Source organism: Nycticebus coucang, chromosome 3, assembly GCF_027406575.1.
Source record: "Nycticebus coucang isolate mNycCou1 chromosome 3, mNycCou1.pri, whole genome shotgun sequence".
Lineage (NCBI taxonomy): Eukaryota > Metazoa > Chordata > Mammalia > Primates > Lorisidae > Nycticebus > Nycticebus coucang.
The window spans coordinates 23267196-23281267 of NC_069782.1; the positions used below are offsets into that span (position 1 = coordinate 23267196).

At 49.4% G+C, this 14072-nt stretch overlaps 1 protein-coding gene across 19 annotated transcripts in view; it reads left to right on the forward strand.

Moving 5' to 3' along the window:
* ANKS1B (ankyrin repeat and sterile alpha motif domain containing 1B) overlaps positions 1-14072 on the forward strand; it is a 1177049-nt gene that overhangs the window by 1150440 nt on the left and 12537 nt on the right. For all 19 annotated transcript variants that reach the window (XM_053582560.1, XM_053582555.1, XM_053582557.1 and 16 more), the window contains one exon: positions 10662-10829. In XM_053582560.1, coding sequence (XP_053438535.1) covers positions 10662-10829 — 168 coding nt within the window. The remainder of the gene's footprint in view (positions 1-10661; positions 10830-14072) is intronic.

Below are 14072 nucleotides of genomic sequence, written 5' to 3' on the forward strand. Positions count from 1 at the left end.
TCGCCAGGGGACAACTATAGTCCCAGCTACTCTGGAGGCTAAGGCAGGAGGATTGCTTGAGCCCAGGAGTTTGAGGTTATGGTGAGCTAGGCTGAAGCCACACACAGCACTCTAGTCTGGGCAACAGATTGAGACTGTGTCTCAAGAAAAGAAAAAATATATATTTATTTATAGTTATTTATTTATATTTATATATGCATATATATTTATGTGCTCACTGCTGTATTATTTCCCGCCTGAAGGAAAAATCAAATTCCATATGAAATGCACTCCTATATTGATTGAGTGCCTACCATTACCATGTGTCACACCCAGGTCCCTGCCATCCAGGGGCTTATACTCCAGTCAGAGACCTTAGAGACACAGACAGTTACAATAAGCTCAGAGCCACACAATCCTGGGGTCAGGCCAGCACCTAGCGGGCCAAGGTCTCCCAGACAAGGGATAGTGGGCTGGGATCTGAACATTGCTGTATGTGAACATGGGGTCAGTATGGGATGTGACCCCTCATTCATGCCTTCAGAATGCTGAGCTCAGGCCGTTAGGTAGGCATCTTCCATAAGCAAAGAAAAAGTCATTTATATTTCCTGTGTTGGCCAAACTAAGGAAATGGACATGTCCATTTGAGGCAGATTTAAACAATAAGAATTAAAATGAAAAAGGTTTAAATTTAGAGAATGCCACATTTCCCAGGCCTCACAAGTTACTGCTCCTTTCATGAAGATTTTTTTCCCTTTGAGGATGGAGAAGAGGTTAAAATACAACAAATCTCTCTTCTGCACCCCCTTTCCACAAATCCTAGCCAAGCAACAGGATGAAGATCGTTTTCCCTTCTGCCAGGGCAGGCCAGACCCTCTAAAATGGGTGTGAGAGGCCTGTGGTCAGCCACCTTAGGCTGTGGTTCCATGAGGACAGGTGACCACAGGCTACAGGGCATGACCTCTATGGAGAACCTGCAATGTTGTAAGAAAAAAAAAATCATATTTTAGAAAGCAGGGCACAACCTCCTGTCCTTGCAGGGAGGCAAGAAGTTAAACCTTTTTGAAGGATGCGTAATGGTGTGCAAAAACCGTCCATGATATAATGAACATCCATGAAAAAGCAATGATTCTAATTTATGATTATTAAAGTCATAAAGTATAATTCTAATTTTTAATTCATATATAACAATTCACTTAGCATATAAAACTAGTTGTGTATATATATACATATATAAAAAGAAAATACACCAAAATAGCAGTGGTTATATACCAACAGTGGAATTTTATAGGAGAATTTTATTGACGTCTTTATTCTCTGTATTTTCAAAATTTTCTCCAGGGACCCCCTGTTGTATTGAAGGAGAAAAAGTAATTTCATGACTCTCTCAGTTAGCTGAAATTAGCTCCAGAGAAGCTATCTGCATTTCGGCCAGTTGATAGCTTTGACAGCCATGTTAGCAGGATTGCTAGTATTTATCTCTAAATGCCAAAAACCCATGATGGGGAAATACTTATTTCTATAAATATAATTTATGAAGATTAATTTCTGCCTGGTACTTGAGAGAACTAACTATAGATAGAGCTAAAGAGATGTCAATGAATTGTGTGAATGTGCCCAGAATATTCTCGAAGCTATTTTTGCCTCAGGACGTGGGTGAAGCAAGTTGTAGACCAGGCTTGCCCCAGGTCTTATAAAACAAGAGAGTACAGCGAAATAGAGCCTGAAGAAAAATGTAGCCTCTTTCTGGAGACCCCAGTGAGAACCCAGAAAGAAAAATACTTGCTCCTGGGGTCCCCATGGGGCATTGTCTGCATTTGTACAGCAGGTGAAGGCAGCTGGAAGGAATGGCCGCCAGCCATCCCTATTCACCCCTTCTGTCCTTAAAGTGTAAGTCCCCTTATTTTAGGGATCTGCCAGGCAGCTTCCTCTTTTCAGTTTATCCAAAAAACATTTTTTGAGCACCTAAAATATTCTAAGCCCCAGAGATACAAAGCAAAGTAAGATGAGAGCCCTCCAGGAGCCCAGCCACCTGGGATAATCAGACCCAGAAAGAGAAAATCATAGTAAATGCCAGGGAGTGAGGGGAGCGTGCCCAGGGTGCCATGGGACCCCAGAGGTGGGCACCTGACTTGGTTGGGACAAGCAGGAAAGGGACTTCAAGGAGGTTCTTGGAGGATGTGATGCCCAAGATGACCTTCAAGGATGAGCAGTAACTCACCAGGCAAGGCAAGGAGATGGGAAAGGGTGTATTACCAAGAACAGAAGCCATTTTATAACAGGCCAAATCCTTGGTCGTTTGGAATAGCTTTTGGGGTTGACTGCTGGCTCTAGGACATCGTATGAGATGCAAGGCAGCCCCTTGGTGACTGGCTCTCTGAGCACTCGCTGCGGGGGTGTGGGGTCTGGCAGTCTGGCCTCTGGGTAGGGAGCTGCTTTTTGGCATGGTGTCACTGCTCATGCACCTCTGAACTGAATCGTGGTTGACGGGGTAAAGACAGATAGCAGCTTCTATTCAGAGAACCCTGGAGTTCCCAGGGCAAACAGGGACCAAAAGGTCACCGGGACCACACCCACTTTCCCCGTGGGTGGGAGTGCCATAGGGTTATAGTCCATGAGGAATCTGGGACTTAGCTCATAACCTCTGTTCACTGGTAGACCCTGGTCCCACAGACCTCCCCAAGCACCTGTGACACCCCAGGCTTTTCTGCCCTGGGCTCCCACATGCAGACACAGTTTTTCCCTTGAATGTGTCTGTCTACGTTTGCGCCCTCTTCGTGGTGTGGGTGAGCCTCCACCCACCTCACAGTGCCTCTGCCAAGGCCTGTAGCTTTCTGATACTGTGAAACCAAACACCTTTGTTTCTTCAGTTCCAGTCAAGAAAATGTGGCCATTGTTTATTTAATGCTAATGGAAAGGGCTGCTAGATGGATCAAAATGGTCCATTCCTACAGAGCAGCCAGCCAACTAGGTGTCTCTGGATGTGCCCTGTCTCTGGATGTGTCCCTTCCTATCTCAGGGCCCTTTCTTCTCTGTCGTACTCACCAGATGTCTGGAGGCTTACACCTGACATGCCTTGTCAGTCATTTTGGCAGTAAGGGGTTCAACAAAATAAGCCCTCGGATAACTGTTTAAGTGAACAAATGGAACTCATTCTGTAAAAGATTTAAGGCAGTCTACATAATAGGTATGATAAGCCTGAAAATGTAGAGACACACAAATCTGAATGAGACTAAACGAAGACACGGACCAAAAGGAAGATTCACATCAAGGGAAAAATCTTAGCATCAATATGCAGCCCACAGAATCACATATGTCATTTGGGCTGAGCTCTTTCTGGTGCTGAGCTTTTAGCTGTGAGCCTCCTGGAGGTCAAGGGTATTTGCAAGCTCCAGATGTCTTTGAAAGAAACGTATACCCTTTCCTTTTAAAACAAAACTTCTGTGAGACTTAAGTATAAAAGAACATTTAGTCCTGCGCCCCTATGAAGGGATACTGTGCACTAGGGCCTTTACCAACATCCATACGGTGAATCTTCAAAACATAGGATGCTTTCTTAGAGGGTCCCTTAAGGGAAGGGGGTGCAGACACCAGCAGGCTCAGGAAGGCAACCGAGACAGGACGCATAGCTCAGTGGCAGGAAACACAGGCCAATCTGAAGTCAGATCTGGATTTGAACCCGGGCTCTTGCCATTTACTGGCTGTGTGAACTTGGCCAAGTTAATAAGACACTGAATTGCTCACAGGTAAGACAGGAATGATAGTCTTCTCTGGAAAGTGGCTGTAAGAAGTTGACAGTGCCCAGAAGGCGCTCAGCCTACTCCCTGGGACGCAGCAAGCGATGTCACGCATATTTGCTGCGGCTGCTTTATCGTAATGTGAGAGGAAACAAAACATGGTTCAAGTTCACAGCAGTTTGACCTGGTGTGAGGATCAAATCTCACATGGCTACAAGAGAATATTGGCTGTATATCCACAGTTAGTGTCCGCACAGCAACATTTGTCGGTGGGGATTGATAGCGGTTGAACAGTAGAGAGTTCCACTCTTTGCTCTGTGCTTGGAGGAGAGGGGCTGGGGCTGCAGATTAAGGGAAGTGCTGGGCATTTTACATCAACTGAGCTGATGAGAGAATTGACATCTAGTGTGAAAAGTGATGAAATTAAAAGCCTGACCAGAGCCTGGAGCAATGGCTCACACCTGTAATCCTAGCGCTCTGGGAGGCTGAGATGGGTGAATTGCTTGAGTTCAGGACTTGGAGACCAGGCTGAGCAAAAGGTAAACCCCATCTCTACTAAAGAAAGAAAGGAAAGAGGGAGACCAGAGATCACTCTCCATCAGAGATCAAAGAGAAGGATGAATAAGATTATTTTGAACTCAAAAATTTTTCTCTTTTCATCCAAATGGAAAGGTTATTTGTTATTATAACAATTATTGATCTTCATTTAAATCAAGTCTAAAACATATAAAGAAATATAAAGAGAAAAATCATCCACAATTTCAACACTCAGCAATAACTTTCAGTAACATTTTGATAGATATCCGTTTTCTGGGCATATACACAGACACCATCTGTGTGTATATATACATGTATTTTAACATACAATCTTATAACAAGTTTTTTAAATAACTCAATTTTCATTTTAAATGACTGCCTAGTATTCCACTGCATGGAAAAATCCTAGTCCTGTGGCAGTTAATGTAAATTAATTACCTGGGTAGCCAGAGCTTTTCCTGGAGGACAGATTGCCCACTATCTATGACATGCTTTCTCCAATACCAGATTGATGAGCGTGCTGGGCAGTGTCAGTGAAGTTTGCAGGGGGACAATGGAGACATGTCTTTGTCTCTCTGTTAGCCTCCAATGGAAGTAACGAGGGACTTGGAGACTTTCCATCTCCTGCATCATTCAGTGAGCACTTCCTAGATGCTATAGATGAGGCACAGGCCAGGCACCAGAGACACAACATGGGCTCTGACACACAGAAGGAGCTTAGTAAGGGCCAGGCACAGTGGGTCACAGAAATCCTAGCATTCTGGGAGGTGGAGGCAGGTGGATTGCTTGAGCTCAGGAGTTCAAGACCAGCCTGAGCAACAGCAAGACCCCCGTTTCTACTAAAAGGTAGACAAGTTAGCCAGGTATTAAGGCAGGTGCCTATAGTCCCAGCTATTCAGGAGGCTGAGGCAGGAGGATGACTCAAGCTCAAGAGTTTGAGGTTGCAGTGAGCTATGATGATGCTATGGCACTTTACCCAGGGCAACAGGGTGAGACTCTGTCTCAAAAAAATAAAGTGAAATAAAAGAATGTCAGTAAATATCCCTGGTGATGATAAACCACAACCACAGCTGTCTTGAGGAGACCACAGTAAATATAAGCTGGCCTGCATATGTGCAGGTGGCAGAAGAAAAACAAGTTTGTGTCCCCTCATTACAAGCAGGATCTGTCTTTCAGTTATCATGGTTCTTTAAGATCCTAGAATGTAGCAATCCTTAATTGACAGATCAGAAGCCCTGGGGAAAGGAAGAAGGGAAGAGGAGATTTGACGCACTCCCTGGGAGGGGGCCCCATTGACTTGGGATCCCCGGCCCTGCATCTCACACAGCTGCTGCAGAGGATGGGAGTGTTGCCCGGGGTCCTCCCAGCATCTTTGGGCACCCGGAGATTAAGAATCCCTGTGCTGATGGTTCTGTTCACATCACAGGGACCCGCTTTGACTGGAGGCTGCCACTCAGTTGGTCCTGGCACGAGACCCAGGCAAATAGGCCTGGGTGCCCTTGTCCCAGCCAAGGGGGGCCAGTCATGACCCAGGCACTTCATGACTTAATGCTTTCAACTTTTTTTTTTAAACATTTACAGAAGTCTATTATTGTATCTCAAGTAGAGTTCTAAGTTATAGTGGTCAAGACAGAACCCTGTAAGATGCCTGGAGTCCCCCGGCTCTGCCAGGTGCTGCCTCACGAGCAAGTTATTTACCCTCTTCTGGGCTTCATCATCACCTGTGTGAAATGGGGAGAGAAACAGACCCACAGCACAGGGCTGTCCCGGGGACCGAGAGAGAGGCTGCCAAGAGCACTTAGCAGGGCACGGGCACACGGGACACAGTCAGTGTCAGCCAGTATTACTGTCGGGCTACACACCATTATTAGTGATTCTCAGGACAGTCCAGTAAGGCGGCTACTGCTACGGCCTCATCCCCATTTTAGGATGAAATAAACAAGGCTCAGAGTATGGTCTTTCCAGTAATTTCCGTCACGCCCGCACCAGACACACATGTACACACACACACACACACACACACACACACACACACGCTGTCTTCTTTCTTTGGTGGTCTGTGTAAGGTAAGAAATCCTTACTCAGGGCCAACTGCTGCAATAAATGTGTCTCAAGAGACTTATGCTCAAAAGGCCAAAGCAAGCATCTTCCAATAAGCTGCATGAGCCAAGAGGCGCCAAGGACAGAGACAGACCAGGTTCCAGCATTTGAGAGATGAGGAATGAAGGTCAAGCTGAGTGAGTCTGAATTTATGCCCTGGGGCGGGAGCACTGGAGATGAGGGCATCATTGTGCTGACTGGGAAGGACGCTGCAGCTCTGCGGTCTGAGCTGGCATTTGTAAAGGGACACCTTAGTGCTTGCAGTGTCCCAGGGGCCACATGGGCCGCAGACATCAGGGGGCTTCCCTATGGCCAGAGCGAGGGTGGGGTGGCTCCAGAATGGGCCTCCTCACAGCTCTCACGCTCCTGGCTCCCCTTCACGCTGCCTCAGGGAGGGTCTGGCAACCTTCTTTAGCATTACATGACGTCCTTGTTATCCACTGCTACGTAACAAACCACCCTCAGAGGCAGTGGCATGAAGCAACGTCCACTTTATTATGACCATGATTCTGGAGGTCAGGGGTCTGGGCTGGGCATGGCAGTTCTGCTCAACATCCGGAGCCTCAGTCAGGGAGGCTCAGATGCCTGGACATGCCTGGGCAGCTGACCAGGGCTCTGTCTGGCCTTGGGCCTCATCCGTGTGGTGTCTGCTGGAGCTCAACCGTCCATGATGGCTCCTCCTCTCCTGACCCTTGAGCCTGGGCTGGGACGACTGGAACTGTTGTTCCTCTTCAGGCAGCCTCTCCTGTGCCCAGCTGGGACATCCTAGAAGCACGGTGATCTCGGGACAGTCAGACTTTTCACACGACCAGTTCCCTCAGAGTGAGCGTTCCTAGAGACCCAGGAGGAAGCTGCAAGATTCCTCATGATCGACCTCTCAAGGGCCACCATGTTGCTTCTGCTATATCACACTGGCCACACAAATCAGAAAAACCAATCCAGATTCAAAGAACAGATTCGACCTCTGAGCAGGCCAACTCCCTGGCAGGCACAGGAGCAGCCATCTCAGAGGCAAGCTGCCATCCTGGGCAGGGCCATGGGCTGTGGCTTCCCTTTCTGTCTCTGTGGTATCTGCAAGTCGCTTAACCTCTCTGAGCCTCAGCTGCCTTATCTGGAAAGTGAGACTGATACTCTGCCCGTGGCTGTGTGAGACTTGAATGAGATGACTGTAATGCTTGTAATGAGATGACTGTAACAGGTGTCGCACACCTGTTAAGGTCTTGCCCGATGGTAGCTAGGCTGCAGTAATAAGTAGTTATGTCACTGTCACTCCGGCTTGTCCTTTGCATGTTCATTCTTCCAGCAACCACATACTCAGCACCTGCAGTGTGCTGGGCCCTGGCCTCCCGCAGTTGCAAGGCAAGAGAGACTTGTTGAAATCTCTGAAGGCAGAGACCAGTTGGGCTTTCAGATCTTTTGGGTGGTGTCACTGGCTCTTAATGCTAGAAAGCACCATTGGGGTTGGCAAGGCTGGCTGAAAGGAGTAAGCCAGGGCTTGTCACCTGAGCTTTTCTGACATTACAATATTGTGTTCTGCCTTGTCCCAGTAGAATCTTCTGTCACAAGAACAACTCTCCTCCCATTTGTTTTAGTTTCTTTGCTTGTTTGTTCTTGAGACAGGGTTTCACTCTGTCACCCAGGTCTAGAGTGCAGTGGCATCATCGCAGCTAACTGCAGGCTTGAACTCCTAGGCACAAGTGATCCTCCTGCCATGCCTCCCAGAGTATTACGGGCGTGGGCTGCCGTGCCTGGCCCTCTCCTCCCATTTAATTATCAATGGTGAGGGTGTTAATAGGAGAGGCAGGGTGACACGAGGAGGGACAGGAGAAATCAACCTGCAGAGGGGACTTTCCGCCATCCAGGCCCCTTGTTGAGCACCCGACCCCCACAGGCTTTGTCGAGTTGATGAGCCTGTCTTGGCACCAGGGTCCCCCAACCCCCAGCATCATCCCCGGAAGCAGTAAGGCTACTGAACGGGAGGGAAAGTCACAGTGGCCAATTCTCTCTATAATCATAGAAGAAGAACATTATAAAGCTCTCTGAGATAAAACAAAGATGTCAAGGAGAACGCCGCCCAAACCAGAAGAAGCCATTTGGCAGGAAAATTTCATCCCACAGTCCATTGTCTAATCTGAGCAGTTTTCTAATTCCAGGAGCTAATTAAAAATGAAAAGATAGAACTTCGAACCCGTTCCCTTTCAGACCCTTCAGGCTTTTCATAATAGTCCCGAGAAAAACCTGAACCGCCCAAATGAGCATCTCTGAGTTTCATTTGAAGACGCCGGAGCCTTACAGAGATCTCACTTACAGGAACTTGTTTTTAGGTTAATGATAAAGACATTCACACTCATTAAGTGCCACCGTTGCAGCTTCTAAAGGCTACATGTTACAGAAGCACTGAATCTCACACCTTCGTCTTAAAGACTCCACTTTCCACCCAAGGCACAAATCTCTGCTGTTTATCCCTGGCAGATGGTTCCACCATCTTCCACAGTAGCAGAGAACAAGATCAAAGGCCTGTGACTTCATTCCGAGAGACTAGAGGAGTCGGAAGCCCTGCCTGCCTCTCAGAGGGGACCCACGCGGCACTGAGGGGCAGAGCGGACGGTGACGTGAGTGCCAAGTGTAGGCAGTGGTGAGGGCTCAGCCTTCTCTGTGCAGTGATGGTCGGAGCTGCCTCCCGGTCCTCATCCTCCTCCACTATCATTTCCCTGCGCGTTACTAATTTACTAGTCTGACTCATCCCTGGAGGCAAACACAGGCTCAGTGTTCATTGCAGAGAAGCATTTAGCTTGCTGTGGAAGGTGCAGTCTCTCCAACAAGCAAGTGTCTTATCTTGTAGGGCCTTTATTTCCTAACAAGCAGCTCACAGGGGACAGATGCCCCTTTGACAAGCCAAATCTCAAGCTTAGAGGTGATTCCTTTACTTGGTTCTGAGACCATGACAATTGGTCTGGCAGTGATCTGACACTTGGTCAGTCCAGAAGCCGTAGGCCTCTTCCCCTTGGCCTTGGAAAGCCATCCTGCACCTCCTGCTCCTTCCCAATCAAGTGGGAATGATCCCACACACTTCTCCCCAGCAGCATGGGGCCTGAGCCGGCAGCGTGCCTGACTGGAGGGGAGGTGGGCAGGAGTGGAGAGGGCCCATTGCAGTGTCAGCATTAGCAGAATATTTCTGTGACTGTAAGAAGTCAAGGATGAAAACCTGGGACAAAGCTTACCTGTGGCATTAAGAATGTTCTCTGTGCTATGTTCTCTGCTGTGGCATTAAGAATGTTCTCTGTGGGGCGGCGCCTGTGGCTCACAGGAGTAGGGCGCTGACCCCATATGCCGGAGGTGGTGGGTTCAAACCCAGCCCTGGCCAAAAAACTGCAAAAAAAAAAAGAATGTTCTCTGTGACCAGGAAACCTCTGCTGCTTTGATGTGCTCTGACCTCTGAGTGTGCCTCTTTGGGGTCAGTCGGCCATGTCATGTTTTCTGGGTGAGAGAAGTCAGGACAGAGCTGCGCTGGGAAGAAAAGGCAGACGTCAAAACATGTATCTGGAGGAGAGAAGAAAGCTCAACATCATCTTGAGAGACAGGTTTCTGGAAGGTCCAAAGAAAGAACCTTTCTCCCAGGCGCTGGCCTGACAGAATCTCCTGTCTCTTGCTGATTTGGTGATAAAATATAGAGTGGCCCCATAGGGAGAGAAAAAGCCTCAAGAAATAGAAGGATAATTGGCCCTGCTGGAGCCTTGTTTGCACGCTGGCTGTTGGGACTGTGAGACGCCACAGCAGCATAATTAATGCCTCTCCCCTCTGCCTAAATTAGGTTTGGATTGTGTTTCGTAGATGTTCCGCTGAACCACAGATGTTTGAGGTAAAAAGACCCAGACTTCTCAGGAACACCTCCCGTGGAGTGTGTGGGAGCCTCCTCGCAGCATGGCTGAGGCACTCCCAGAAACCCAGAAGTAACCCCTTCCCTTCTAAGGCATCTGCCCTGGGGGAGCTCTCTCGATGGAGGGGAGCTCTCGATGGAGGGGAGCTCTCGATGGAGGAGGCTCTGGGGCCAATGGGTCATGGGCCCTGCTCCTCATGGGCCTAAGTGGGGAGCTGGCTCCTGAGGGGCTGTAAGCACAGGAGCCACATCAGTGCCTTGGGTAGATCCTCAGTTAGCCCTGGGGTGTCCTGTTCCTAGATTTCCACTAAGTCACCGCTGAAGCCGGTCAAGATACCTGGCTGGTTCTCCTCCCCCGGTGTTCCTCAGCCATCCGAGTCCTTCTGATCTTCCATGTGCCGGTACTAAACGCTTTCTCATTTTTCTTGCAGAATCTAGCCTACGAAATCATCCTAACACTGGGACAGGCATTCGAAGTCGCTTACCAGCTAGCACTACAAGCAAGAAAAGGGGGGCATTCCTCCACACTTCCGGAAAGCTTTGAAAACAAACCCTCCAAACCCATCCCCAAGCCCCGCGTTAGCATCCGCAAGTCCGTGGTAAGTAGACAAGACAGGGGTGTTCTAAGAACCTGGCACAGGAGGGAGTGGGAACTGCCCGCCAGGTGCTGGATGGTGCGGGTGCCACTTAGAACCCAGGCCTGCCCCTCCTCATCCTTCCCTTGGTTGCCTCCTGGCGTGTGTCCGTCATCCTCTCAGCTGGGTTCCCACAGGGTCTCAGGGGCCATCTCCCTGAAGCTGGAGGTGCCAGAGAAAATTCTACTTTCTCGGTCACCTGCAGCAACCCGATCGGGGAGCCTGGCAGCTGCTGCTGTTGCTGTTGCTGTTCTTAGTGAATCTCTCCTGAAGATTCGAGAAATCTTGGGAGAAATGTTTCCTGAGGCTTTGACTGCCTCCCAGTCAGAGTCAAAACCTCTTGCAAGGCCCTGGCCTCCATGGGGGTCTACAGAGGTTCAGAGTGGCAATGTCCCTGCTCCCCAGCTAGAGGAAGCTGAGTGCACCAGCTATCATGCTATGGGAGAGGCCAGGGGGCCTTCTCTCCAGCAGCAGAGACTCCCTGCTGCCTGGTGACTACTCCAAAGGTGCAGCCCTCCCCCACTCAGCGCCTACCCCCAGGAATTTCCTCCCCTTCCCTCTCACGGGCTCTGCAGACAACCCGTCCCCACAGGCTCCCAGGACTTCAAAGTGACCTCCTCTCATAGTCAAGAAGCCCAAAAGCTGGAAGGTCCAGCCTCCCATCTGGCTTGTGCTCCGGCTGCTTTACACCCTAGAAGTCCTGGGGTCCCCCAGAATGCACCACTGTCTCACCCCAATCCTTCCTTCTGGAACTCTCTCCCTCTCCCCACTGCCCTCTCTTCACAGAGGAAGAACAAGCATTTTAACCTTTGCAGGGAGGCACCTCCCGTGGAGACCACGTGGTTTCTTTTTACAGACTGTCTCCTGTCCCCTCTTTTGTCTTCCTCTTGGCAACTATGACATCATCCCCTCCAGCATCTGGCCCCGCTGCTCCTTGGCAGTTTGCTTGCAGGGTCCTGCTCTCCAGCCAGGCCATTCTGCAGGCTGGTCACTCATGAGTGAGCACTATGGGAGCTGTACCCCTTCTGGGGTCTCTACTCACTCACTGTGCCCCCTTCAGGACCCCCCAGCTCACAGGCTTCCCTTCGCCATCTCCAGACCCGATCTACCCCCCAACTCGGGGCTCACACGCTCCCCTTCTTCTTTCACATGTCCACTTTGCTGCTGACCAGACTTCTGAAGCTCAGGATGTGCAGAACAGAGTTCTTGATTTTCCCCTTCAGAGCGGCTTCTCTCTCCATCTGCCGCGGCCCGGTATTCCGCACAACCATTCCATGCTGCCAAGGCCTCATCTCCAAGCCTAGAGGCCTGTCCTCCCCTCACCTCAGTGTCCAACCCAGGAGCAAATCCCACCCACGCCAGACCTGGTGCCCTGCCCTCCTCCCTCATCACTCTTCTAGTCTAAGCCACTGCTGCCTCCCGCCAGGCCTGCCTGGGGCTGCCCTCTGCAAAACAGCAGAGGTCACATCCTGGCCCCCATCCCCTGAGCACCTGGAACCCGACCTCCCACCACATTCCTCTTTGATGCTCAGGCCTTCCTGCCCTGTGACTCTCTAAGGCTCACTCCTACCTGAGGCCTTTTCCACCTGTTCCCCGCCACCCTGGAATATTCACCCTCTGATTTCTGCATGGCTGACTCCATCTCGTCACTCAGACTCAGCTTTTCCTGACCACCACTTTTAATTCTGGGTAGCATTTATTGATTGAGTTTTTTAATTTGTTACTTGTAGACTATCTATCTTCCTCCACAAAAATAGAAGTTTTATGATCACACGGGGACTTCCTCTCTTTTGTCACCACTGGGACCAAGGCCATAGCAAGTGCTCAGTGAATACCTACAGATGAAGAAATGGGGGCCTAGGGAGGGACTTAACAAATACGTCTTTGAGATTCATTAGGCGGTTAAGTGTCCAGGGATTTCCAGAATGTTTTTGAAATTATATTCATCTTCATGTGAGCCAGATAAGTCTGCTCCTGCCAGCTGTTTGAGTTTGACTTTACCTTAGTCCCCAAACACTCTTCCCAGAAGAACACAAAGGGTCAGGTGCCATAAAGGCTCATAGAATATTCAGCCAGATGCTGATATATGGTGACTAATACTGATCTTCGCTTGCCTCAAAATCCATCCCTATTGGCTCAGCACCCATAGCACAGTGATTACAGCACCAGCCACATACACCAAAAGTTGGTGGGTTCAAACCCGGCCTGGGCCAGCTAACCAACAATGATAACTATAACAAAAAAATAGTCGGTGTTGTGGCGGGCGCCTGTAGTCCCAGCTACTTGGGAGGCTGAGGCAAGAGAATCGCTTGAGCCCAAGAGCTGGAGGTTGCTGTGAGCTGTGATGCCACAGCACCCTACCGAGGGTGACATAGTGAGACTGTCCAAAAAAACAAGATCCATCCCTATCAACCAGCATCCATGTTTAATGTCCCTTAGTGCCAGGCGTTTCTTGGTAACAAATACTCAGAGATTCTAAGAGCATGTGAAGTCCTCCCACAGCCCATGGAGACAACAGGGAGAATGTGGTAGAAGGCAGTGGGTCCCCCAGTCCTCCAGCCAGCTGCAGGACTCAGGGCGCACTAGGAATGGGAGGGAGAGTCCTGCCTGAAGCCCCAGCACCCCTGACCACAGCAGGGGGCCATGGCAGAGCCGAACCACCGAAGGAGGGGGCAGCAATTTGGTGCCGATCTGACCCTGAGCCCCTCCTGGGAGCCGGCAGCGCCACCTGACTCCAGGAGCACGCTGCTGTACTCGGTCGAGAACTCTCAGCCTGACTAGGGCCCTGCTTACCACTTCATCCTCAGTTGTCTCCCCTACTCCAGCTCTGAGAACTGACCCCAAGCCCTCAAACGGCCACTTTCCCTTACCTCTACGACTTTTTAAAAATGTATATATATTAGTAGTCCATATTTGGGGGCTACATGTGATATTTTGACACATGTACACAGTGTGTAAGGATCAAATCAGGGTAATTAGGATATCCATCTCCTCGAACATTTATCTCTTCTTTGTGTTGGGAACATTCCAGATTTACTCTTCTGCCTATTTTTGACATATACAATAAATAATTGTTCACTATAGTCTGCTCACTGTATCAAATACAAAGACTTATTCCTTCTATCTGACTATTTGTACACATTCACTGACATCTCTTCCCACACCCTCCCCCACCCACTCTTTCCAGACTCTGGAAATCTACACTCT